General features: G+C 40.7%; 1 protein-coding gene across 1 annotated transcript; it reads left to right on the top strand.

Moving 5' to 3' along the window:
- Window positions 1–9025: 9025 nt before the first annotated feature.
- On the top strand, window positions 9026–11972 carry adipoq (adiponectin, C1Q and collagen domain containing). The gene is made up of 3 exons (NM_001005793.1): window positions 9026–9047; window positions 9905–10131; window positions 11034–11972. The coding sequence occupies exons 2-3, from the start codon at window positions 9930–9932 to the stop codon at window positions 11537–11539; spliced, it is 708 nt and encodes a 235-aa protein (NP_001005793.1). The 5' UTR covers window positions 9026–9047; window positions 9905–9929; the 3' UTR covers window positions 11540–11972.
- The last annotated feature ends 305 nt before the right edge of the window (window positions 11973–12277 follow it).

Below are 12277 nucleotides of genomic sequence, written 5' to 3'. Positions count from 1 at the left end.
GTGCCCTGGCTGGCAATGAGGTCCTGACCCCAGCACTACAAGGCAAAAGTGCAACTAGCTGAGCCACCGCACTGCACTAATACCCTACAAGGCCTCTGCATACTGCTGGGTATCATTATTCTCTGCACAAAGGTAAGGGAATTGTTGTTAAAGAAGATGTGGCAATCCCTGTGGCAGTGTGCCATCTTGCCTGGCTATTACTTTGTCAGTAAATAAATAGTTACCCAATGTCAGGTGAAGTCCTTGGCTTTAGTGCTTTCATACTGGAGCAGTGGAGAATCCAGCAAAAACCAGACACTGAGTGGGGCAACCTAATCTTTAAGTGTTTGTTTAGGGCAGTAGCCATGCTTATGTAATGCAAAAGCTGTAGGTATTCCTTTTAAAGGAAAACAGAAGTGTTAGGGCTCTGGCACACGGGGAGATTAGTCGCCCACGGCAAAACTCCCTGTTCGCGGGCGACTAATCTCCCTCGAGTTGCCTTCCCCCTGCCATCCCACCGGCGAACATGTAAGTCGCCGGCGGGATGGCAGACGCGGCGGCGCGAGTCTTTTTCGGCGATTTCCCGAAATCGCCCCGCCGCGCCTGCCATCCCACCGGCGACTTACATGTTCGCCGGAGGGATGGCAGGGGGAAGGCAACTCGGGGAGATTAGTCGCCTGCGAACAGGGAGTTTTGCTGCGGGCGACTAATCTCCCCGTGTGCCAGAGCCCTTAAGGGTGAAGACACATGGAGCTACTAGTAGCTGCTACTTGTAGTGGCTACTAAAATAGACAATGCTGATCATTTACTGATAACATTCTTAACATGTGTTTTAGCAGAGGCAATTCTCAGTATTGTCCATGGCAGGGTATTTTCTGGTGTTCAGTAGCCGTGTAGCTGCTACTAGTAGCTCCGTATGTCTTCACCCATAGGGATGATATTTTGTAGCCACCATGATTAGGAAAATATTTGTACAGTCATTAGTCATTGCCGATGACCGTATTTATCTAAGGTAGTGTATATAGAGGGCACATGCTCAGTATGCACAATGCATGGGAAGGTGTTTATGTCAGTCACATAATCTACAGTATCTCAAAGCTCTGAGAGTAAAGCTCTGAGAGTAAAGGTCCCCATACCATTAGCGTATGCTAATTAGGACATGGAAGGAAACTGCCCCTTTAATGGAAGTCAGACTTAGGAATTTATAATGCTGTCTGCCTGCCATTGGTTTTTTTATGTCAGGGGTCCCCAACCTTTCTTACTCGCGAGCCACAGTCAAATATAAATAGACTTGGAGAGCAACAAAAGCATCAAAAAGTTCATGGAGACCCCACATAAGGGCTAAGATTGGCTATTAGGCAGCCTCTATGCACACTATCAGCTTACAGGAGGATTTATTTGGCAGTAAATCTTGTTTTTATTCAACTAAAACTTGCCACCAACTCAGGAATTCACAAATAACTCCCTGGTTTGGGGGCACTGAGAGCAATATCCAAGGGGTTGGGGAGAAACATGGGATCACTGGTTTATGTTCAGATTGGCTCCTAGCTCTATCTGAGAGGCTTTTACATACACACAATAAATAAATGCACAGACACACATATTCCTTCTCTCTCCAGATTAACCCATTATCTGAATGTAACAGAAGTAGACCTAACTTCCCGCACATAACATAAAATGTAAGGTTAGGTGATGCCTTTTATTGAACAAATAAAAATTGCAAGCTTTCGAGATGATAGTATAACATTTATTTTTCAGGCTTAAAGATATTTTAATGTAACAACTTTAAGCTTAAAGAAGAGATGTAATACTATTATACCATGCACATAACATAGTCATGCTTTACAAAACCTTCAGCCTTGGCTATCTAACTCTCCTGCTGTCCTGTAATAGTGGCTTATTATCTCTCGTCCCAATAGTTCTGCTCTCAACACCCATTAAAGTGGAGCTGTAGACTAATCTGGGCAGGAAACTGTCTAACTGCCATCCAGCAGGTCAGCCTTCCTCTTGTAAAAGATATATCCACCTCCTTGCACAGTAAACCTAGTCTAATGGGCCAGGGTATGTGAGGTCAGGTGATGGTGTAAGGAAATAAGACTGTCATGGCCCTTCTTAAATCAAGAGTAAGCTTCAAGCAAGATCATGCTGAGGCCTTTTTTAATAAAACAAATAAGGCTACCTGTTATTCAGTTATTAAACTGATCCATATACTGCAGCTAAACAGACCGTGGCCAAATGAATTTATTTTGTATCTTGGCTTTTTGCTTTTGCCAACAACCCTTCCAATTTTCGGTTAAATATCCTGCCCATCGCTATTATAAAATCAACGTAGTGCCCAGGCGTGCCTGTAACTCAGTCAGTGTTACTTACCTTTTGGCAACTGCATCCCTAACTTATGACCTTGCCACTAAAAAGAAGGGAACTACTAACCAACTCTCCTTTACCATGCGAAAATGCCCCTAATCTTAGCATTACCAGCCTTTTCTGTTAGTATCATGCATAGCCAATGTCTATGTCAATTTCTGTTCATAAAAAAACAACAACTTTGGTGATGATTCTACTGTTTCTAAGATACGATAGGGATACAAAAATGCTTTAAAAGAGAGGGAAAGGTGGAATATTGCTTACCTGATACCCCAGGCTGGTGCTGCTATTAGCAGAAAATCACACCAGCCCAGGGTACATGTAGACGAGTGAACCTCTTCCTTCCTCTCCTTTCGCTGTGACCCAGGGGCCCACGCATGTGCAGTAGAGTCAAAAAGCCGTCTCTTTTGTTAACGTGTGGCTTTCCTCTCTACTATGTATACACAGCCGGCACAGAGAAAAAAGACGGAAGAGGATCGCTGGCCTGCATGTACCCCGGCCTGGTGCGATTTTTGCTAAGAGGAGCAACTACTAGAAACTCATCAAAGTAGCCTGACTTACATCTGTTCCCAAAATAACTACCTGCAAATTGTGAATTTGAAGCTACTGTATATGAGTGTTAAGGCAAGCAGACTCTATATGACATTTGGCCTATTTTCTTTTTTATACGCCGGCTCTTTGTTTTCAACATAACATAAGAGCTTGTTTAAGTGACTAATATTGGACAGCACATTGCTCTTTGTTAATTCTGTCATCATATATTTCTGTTGTCTCTGAATAATCCACATGATGAGATGATTACCCACATAATCAGAGCCAACATGTGTAAATTTACAAATTTGCTCCCCTTTCACATTTGATCTTATTAAAACCCAAACTTTTTTTTCCCCCTAGCTGGTTAGTATTATTGTGCCTTTTACTGCTCTGTCTATTCTATTCCCTACCAACTACCTGCATTCAGATTTCCATATCTTTCTGCCCAGAGCTCATAACTTCATTACCTTCTCATTTTCCCTAAGCTCCCAGCTAGGACCATGTATTGCCACCATATGCAGTAAATGTGTCATACACAGTAGACATGTGTCTACTCACAGTTGTATCCTGTTGAACTTGCTCTTGTCTTTGCTGTTGAAATGATTACTGTCCTGCTGCCAGCCTGGTTCTCACTCCGATCTTTCCGTTATACCTACCAAGAGATAACATTCTGGGGCCCTGTGACCCCTGTGTTTCCTACTCTGTCTTAGTCAACTTTGGGACCTGTTATCAGTCCTAGGGAACCTGTTTCCCTGTTGTAGAAATTCCTACTGTGTGTCTGTCTGCTCCTATAATAATGAGTTCTGAGCTGCTTGTTGAGAGGTGGAGACTGCAGGAAATGAAACTCTGTAGTAATCATCTGAATGCCAATGCATTATTTGTGTTCCATAATAATTATGGCAGTGGCCTCTGCTATTCTTTGAGTTGGTTCTGCTGTGCCTGTGGTGTGTGCAGAAGGGAAACCTTGGTGTATTATGGGCACCTTGCAAGTCCTATATACAGCTCTCTGGTGTGCTGCGCCCAGTATGAGAGGACTGGGTGATGGATGGGCTTCTATCCACGTAAGTGCAACATGAGCGGCACCTGTTTGGTCGTCGAAGCACACTATCCCTGTCCTGATTTGTATAAGGTGGCTGAGTGGAAGGTGGCCTGGCAATGGAAACAGGACTGGGAATGTAGGACAGTATGCTGTGTCTGAGAGGAGATAGTGCCGTGTTAGGGGTTGGGTGGGCTGAATGTTGGTGGAGCAGAATATGCCACATGGCTGTTGGGCTACATGGGGAATAAACTGTTCCTGGCGAGCTATAGTGGGGCTGGTGGCTAAGGATGGGACCTCCTGATTACTGGCTGCCCTTCTCTGAAATCTGGGCCAGAAAGGCAAAAGTTCAATTGTAGCTCCTAAAACACAAAAGCAAAAATGTTATCTGGCCCCTTCCCTACCATCCTCACCTTTCAAGTCCTTGATAGTTTTCCCCTTTCATACCTATCTTGGGCCAGGGGGAGTGAGGGGGGCAGCTCACTGGAGCATTCAGTGCCCCCCCAGCAGTCAGTAACATTTGGTTACCAAGAACAATAGGCCTCATGGTCCTTCATTTTAGGAATTGCAGCCATATATATATATATAGCCTATAATATATATATATATATATATATATATATATATATTTAGATCAGTTTCCTATGACCTCCCCTCTGTGCTTCCAGGGCAACTGACTTACTTCCTTTGACATTAGGACAGGATTCTGCAGTCAGATCCTGTTTGCTTTACCTGCCACCAACAAAGGAAAAGTAGGATCAAAGAAAGATAGACAGATGGCAGGAAGGTGGGCTGACAAGAAAATACCAACATACAGTATGCTTTATGTAGTAATAAGAATGCCTGGGACAGAAAAATATTTCCAAGTTAGGATTTGACCATTTTTACATATTACTTACCTTTAGATAGTTATCTCACCAGAGCCGTCATGGCTGCGCTCACTGAGAAAATAAACATGGATAGAGTGATGTATTCTATTTGTAATGCATATGAGCTACCCAAAACCTTTTTTTTGCTTAGGCTCCTGGAAATTGAAGCAATTTGCTGTTCTCTGCAAAAAAAAAGTCACAAAAAAACACACATGTGCACAGTTTCAGATGAGATACACATGAGATCCATCATTCTTCCTGAAAATTGTATGCAATGGCAGTGGTTTGTGGCATTTTAACACTAGCTTTACAATAGCCAAAATACTGTATTCTGCTATGCATATCCATGACCATTGGGGCAATTCTTCCCAATCTGTGGGGGCTGTCCACCCTAGGGGGATACAGAGCAGTGACTGGGGGCCCCAGTCTGAAAACCAGTTAAAGGAACAGTTCAGTGTAAAAATGAAACTGGGTAAAATGGACAGACTGCTCAAATTAAAAAATATTTGTAATATAGTTAGTTAGGCAAAAATGTAATCTATAAGGCTGGAGTGAGCAGATGTCTAACATAATAGCCAGAACTTCCTGCTTCCCCGCTCTCTAACCTCTTAAGGTCCCCATACACGGGCAGATTCTAGCTGCCGATATCGGTCCCTTAGACAGATTCGGCAGCTAATCGGCCCGTGTATGGGCACTATCGACGGGCCTGCCCGACCGATATCTGGCCTGTAATCGGCCAGATATCGATCAGGCAGGTTAAAAAATCTAGTCGGATCGGGGACCGCGGTTAACGATCGAATTAGCCGGGAGAAGATTGTGAGAAGATCCGCTCGCTTGGCGATGTCTGAAGGTCTATGGGCACCTTTAGTTAGTCAGTGACTTTAGGGGGGGCCACATGGGCCATAACTGTTCAGTGAGTTTGTGAGCACATAGGTCAGATTCAAATGCAAACTAACTGAACAGTTATGGCCCATATGGCCAACCCCTCAAGTCATTGATTGGTTACTGACTGCTAACAGCTTAGAGAGCTGTAAAGGAGGAAGCAGTGTTCTGGCTATTATGTTAGACATTCGTTCATTTCAGCCTTTATAGATTACATTTTTGGCTAACTATAAGTTTTATTTTGCACAGTCTATCTATTTTCCCCCGTTTCATTTTTACTCTGAACTGTTCTTTTAAGGCTAGCTTTGGGTAGCATGCCAGATTGCTTTCCTAAACATTCTTGGAGTGAAACTTAAGGTAATATAGGGTGAGATTAGGGAAAAACACCTATTTGCTCCGGGGCTGATATCAGGTGCCAACAGGCCAAGTACTACTCCTGTGTCTGCCCCAATAAATTGGAGATATTACTACCCTCAAGCAGATGAACTTGAATCTGTGTTTACCAAAGTAGAAGTTGGATCCAGTTAATGGACCATCAGACATGGTAACTAATAAACCATAAGTACAAAATGGGAAAACAATAACTAAAAAGTGAAAAATTCAGAATGTTTTTTTCCTGCTGTGTTGTTGAGCTCTCCCAGTTGATTAAAATGAGAAGGACTACAATTTAAGGGGGATGCTTTAGTTAAAAGCTATAGCAGATGAGAGGTCCCACCACTTGTTCATGTGCCCATTTATTTATTAAAAACAGCCCAGATACACATTCTTAACAGGCTAAATGGTTAATAATAACAATATTTTCATAAATCTGTAACCTGATGAGCTGAGGAGGGAGGAAGCCAAGTTCTGTCCCTGGCCTGAAACAAAAAGGTCCAAAAGCCTGCTATATACACAAACAAAATAAAGTGACAGGTTTTAGGTTTTGTGTTCGCATAACTGTAATTATTTTCTACATTCATTTGCTGCCTGTTTTAATAAACAGTTGTTTAACGTTATAATCAGTTCTGTAATTGTCATTATGGCATGCACTGAGGCATGTACTCCCCCACCAAGTGGGTGTGATAACAAGTGTGACTCGAATGTGGGCAGTCGCGTGAGATCCAAACAGACCAACAGATATTTCTAACATTTGCTTCAATAACGTACATTTGCCTTCTAATTCTGAATGCTGCCTGCATATCAGGAAATTTGGCTGCTGCTGACAAATGAAAGACTAGTAAAGTATCTTGTAGTGCTTCTATAAATACCCGGAGCGTGTCATCTGATAGGGGACAGTCATCCTGTCAGTTGCTAGAGACAACATTCACACAAATACTGCTGAACGTTAGTAGAAGTCCTTGACTTGCTGAAAGCTAAAAGCTACACTACACAATTACTACTACTACTACTACTACTAATAGCTTAGGAGCTTTGTGTCACCATTAGGGATATTTCACACCAAATATTTATAAGCGCCAATAGATTCTAATCAGTGAGTCTATAAATAAGGTGTGGAAACCTTGTGGAATACATGCATGTATTTTTTGTTCAATAAGTCATCAGTTTATGAGTTTTAAACCATTTGTATGTGTGGAAAGCATTTGATAAAAAGTACACTATATGATATGAACTATCTTCTGTTTAAGTATTGATTTTGAGGGTATAGTTTTCCTGTAATGCCACTCTAATGGCCACACTAATGAATAGTTATTAAAAGAGTTCTTATCAGCAATTGAATGTATTATGAAATATAATTATGGACAATGAAGTAATATCAATAATCAATTGTTTTTACATAATATAAATTATTCTAAATTAATTCACTAACAATCCATATCTAATTATTAGGGTGCACTTGCTGCCCATGTCAAACAACTAACTTTACATCTCATTGAAAACAATCGGGCCCAGGTAAGTAATGGAGTTCCTTTATGGTATTCCACCAGTCACTAACCTATTGAGAAGAGTGTGCAAAGTGTCTTTACAGCTAGGAACAGAGCTTTGTTTAATATATTTGTTGATATATATGAAGTGCTCTATGCTCACTGTGTGTTGCAGTAGACTGTTCAGCCAAGCAAGTGACTAGATTAGTTTAATATTTCAGCCTCAAAAATAGTACTTAATGATACACGGAGAGACTAGGTTCAACAACTTCCTGAGCTGCCAACCCAAGTTCTTAGAGAACCTAATATGGCCCTCCATATATGGATGAAATATACAGCACCCAATATTGTGCTCTAGGGCTTAATCACCTCCAGGACTCATTGAGAAAAAGAGAGAAAGAGAGCTTCTCCCAAAGCAGTGGAAGCAGATAAGGACAGCTTAGGGAACAGATAAATGTGGAATTGTTTTAATGGTAAAACATAAAAAATATTTAAATAAAAACGTACTATTCCCCCATGCACTGCACTATAGTAATGCAGAGAGAAAACACCTCCTTTCCTTTGAATAATAACACAAGCTTCATTTTCATCTTATTTTCTTGAGCCCCCAATGAAACTGAAGTAAAGGCAAAAAAAGTAAATAAGTCACAGAGGAGCTTCAGAACCATATAAAGGCACAAGGCACAAAGGCAGAGTGCATTTATACAGGGCAGAGGACACCAAGGTGACTTCTAACATCCTCATATATTTCAGCAGGGGGTAGTTTATTTATTTGTAATACACACGTTTCCTGATGACATCATTAAGCACTGTTTATCAGGATTAGGATCAGGATATTCATGGCTGTTATATCTGTGAAATAATTTGAGAATAGAAATGCCATCAAATAGTATATTATTAAAATCCCATAATGTTACACATTTTTTGACGACTTCACTATTTATTTTTGAAGTTGCACCAAAAAAAATACAGTTTTACACAAAATATAGGTCCCCGCTCCCAATATCATTGGAATATCTATACAAGGAACATTATTAAGGAAACTGAAATATCTGACATATCACTGTCACCAGAGTGAGATAAAAGGAGATAAAAGGACCATAGACATAACAATTTCCATTGAAAGATTTCATGGTCTAAAAATGCACCTGCTGATTTTGTCAGCTATTTTCCCCATCCTGGCACTGAAGGAAAGCCCTTGTTTTCATCTTTTTACAATCTTCTACAGGGTGCAGCTGGCCATTAGAGAGCAAGCTTCCCAGACAAGCAGTTGATGATGGTGGAACCACATCAGGACATACTCTGGCAAAGGCGGGTGATGCAGTAACATTAGAATTTTTGATATTTTGCTTGGAAACACACTACAAGTATTATATTAATATTGCCCTCTAAATGCCTTTCATATCGGGTAAGTGTGAGAATTCGTAACTGACAGTAGCACCTGGTCTGCCTTAGAAAACAGCACAAGTTCCCAGTTGCTGCTTGGCAGAGAGATCAGGCAGCGGGCTACAGGCTTTCCTGGTAAGATAACATGTTATAGAAATGTGTTAAAGTTTCAGTAGATTTGTGGTTATATTTAGAGCATATATTATTTTAAATGAATACATGGCTGGTTTAGGTTAAGTCCAGTAGCTTTAAGTTGCCTGTGACAGTAATTTCATATATCGAAAGATTTATTCTTTCGGGTGCTCTGTGCATTCATATAGGGAAAGAGCTAGAGAATTCCCATTTCCAACTAAAGTGCCCATGTGAACCAATGATAAAGAACAGATATATTCTTCTAGTCTGTTGGATATATTATTCATTACTCATTCATTAAAAATTATGTTCTTGCTTAAATTGCCTCCTTTCCACGTCAGAGTGTGCCTTCAGAGCCTCTAGTGTTAGTGCTTATTGCTTGAGCAATACAAAGCCTTTGAAGAATGTTTGTTTCTATAGTAGCACCTCAGCTGTCTGTGTTTTTTCTACAAGCTCTTGTGTTTGTTTTTATGTTTTGTTATCTTTTGTGAACCAAAAGCTTCTACTTTAAAGGGCGCAATATAAAAAGGTGACCGTGCATGATATATATTGGCTATAATTGCCCTTATTGTTATATACTGCTGGGGAAGGTGAAGTTATACAGAGACAAAATATACTTGTTTATAAGTAGAAGCCCCAAATATGACATGTAGACATGGCATTTGAGCAGCCCTGCATGTGCACTCATGGCTAGTAAAATACTATAACTGTATGGATCCAATCCAATCATAAAACACTTTTAGTGGGAAAGAACTGAAGTAACATTGAATTTCTGGATCTGTTTATCAAAGTTTCAAACAAAGCATTTAAGTTAATAATCATTTCCCTCCAGATTAGTTATGATTCTATCCTGTTTCTAGATCATCTTAATATCCCTGTCCCAAAATGTGGGATTTGCCCTCCTTCTGTGTTCTGTTTCTGATGGTACCTCTTAGCGCCTTGGCTGACGATGGCACTGACCAGTCTGCAAGAAGTCCTTGTGCTAACTGGATGGGAGGGGTTCCTGGCTACCCTGGACACAATGGCCTTCCAGGAAGAGATGGCAAAGATGGAAAGAATGGAGAAAAGGGAGACATGGGAGAACCAGGTCAGTGAATGCAAAAAAGTGCATAGAAGGTAAGCATGATATACATAAGCGTCCTTGGTGGCACTGATGTTATTTTAAATATCACTGGCACAGGAAAATTTTCCTATAGAGTGAACATTACTAGAGCACATTACTTTAACCTGCCTTTGGCCAGGGGGAATGTTAAGAACTCCTGGACACTAACTGGGCCTGCAAAATGGATCTTATCTCCTGATGGCCCTAATCCTAAAGGACTCTAGTCCTACAGAATACAATAATTGAGATCTACATTAGGGGGAACAGGGAAATAAATCAAATTATCAGAAAGAAAATATGTTAAAAGAGAAATGGATCATAGTCCATATGTCATAGTACAGTCACCTAAATATACCGTATATATTGAAGGACTGCCTACATTCCTACTGTATATGTGTTCCATTAATAACTGAGACATACAGTAGGTCCATCAGAGCCTGCATATTTCTATTTAGAAATAGTGAGAAATAAGCCATTTTACTTCTTCTGGGGAGGTAAAAAAAAAGGAAAAATGGTGGAATGCTTGTATGGATTTACTGATCAGAGGGGGTATCTATGCTTTATGTTAGGTTGAAGCTCATGCAGTATACTATCCTGTATATGTAGAATCATCTGGTTATTCCTTCTCTATAGGCTAATGCAGATGCTGCTATAACCAGGGATAGACAACCCAGTGAATTGCTATAAAATTAGTGTTGTCGGGGAGAGAAATTCTGATTGATCTTGTCCTGAAATGGATGCCGTTCCCAATCCCTGAGACATGATAACTCAATTTCTGGTGTGTTATTGTTTGTAATATTAGGGAGAGTAGAATGGCCCTCTGAGTTTGAGCCAATTGTAGAACCTTGAATATACTGTAGATGAGTAATTTAAACTACACTTTATAGGTCCAAAAGGCCCTGAAGGTGAAACAGGGAAGACAGGACCTGCAGGACCCGAGGGGTCCCGTGGTTTTCCTGGGGCACCTGGAATGAAAGGAGACAGCCCTTACATCCAACGTTCCGCTTTCAGCATGGGACTGAGCACTAAATCCTCTCTTCCCAACGTTCCTATCCGCTTTACCAAGGTGTTCTACAATGAGCAGCGGCATTACGACGACAGTACAGGGAAATTCCGCTGCGCTATCAAAGGCCTGTACCAGTTCTCATATCACCTTACCGTCTACATGAAAGATGTCAAAGTCGGACTTTACCGAAATAATAAACCAGTAATGTTCACTTTTGATCAGTTTCAGAGCAACAATGTTGACCAAGCCTCTGGCTCAGTCCTGCTACACCTTGAAGTTGGGGATGAAGTTTGGCTCCAGATATATGGGGATGAGAGCTTTTCCGGCATCTATGGAGATAATCTGAATGATTCCACTTTCACTGGCATCCTTCTGTACCCAGACTAAGACAACTTATCAGTTCCTACCTAGAAGGGCAGCACTGTCTCATGTATTGCAGTCATTAGGAAAGGCTAAGCCAACATCATTACCATTAACCAAGGTTTTAACAAACTCAGACGTATTCTTACTGTTACTGAATTTAAATCAATATAGGATTTTGTTAAATTGTCTCCTTGATATACAGAAGAGCAAGAATTCTTAGCATGATGTATTTGTACATGTATACAAATCTGCCAGTAGGACAGGTCTGAGTTTTACTTGTTTTATATTTAATGTCATTACCTAAAAACAAGCATAAAATCCTGCAATTAGATTGTATTTGTCATTTAATGGAAATATATTTTCATTTACAGGGTTACTGACACCTTTTTGAAATCACTGGTATGTCAAAATGTCTCAGTGTTCCTTTAAGCTAATAAAGCTCATCCCAATATGCCTATGAGCGAGCAAGGTAGCCAATGTGCAGTGTATCCAAGTAAACCAATGTTATTATTTAGCACAAATTCCCCAACTCTGAGCATCTCTGTATGTAATGTTAGGAGTCTGCTATGCCCTTGCTTGTCTATGTGTCCTTACAGAGTTGATTTCATTAGGTCAGCAATGGTTTAATGGTTAATGTGCTCTTGTGGATACAAAGTCCCAGCATCCTGGAACAGTCTTTGGTTGTGTGGGATTCTGGGAGGTAAATGTTGCAAGAGCTTTATTGTTTTCAGTGTTAAGCTGCCCATACACATTCAGATTTTA

The sequence above is a fragment of the Xenopus tropicalis genome, chromosome 5 (assembly GCF_000004195.4).
Source record: "Xenopus tropicalis strain Nigerian chromosome 5, UCB_Xtro_10.0, whole genome shotgun sequence".
NCBI classification, from domain to species: Eukaryota; Metazoa; Chordata; class Amphibia; order Anura; family Pipidae; genus Xenopus; species Xenopus tropicalis.
Note: the sequence above shows the minus strand (reverse complement) of the source record. Positions and strands in the feature narration are given on the sequence as shown.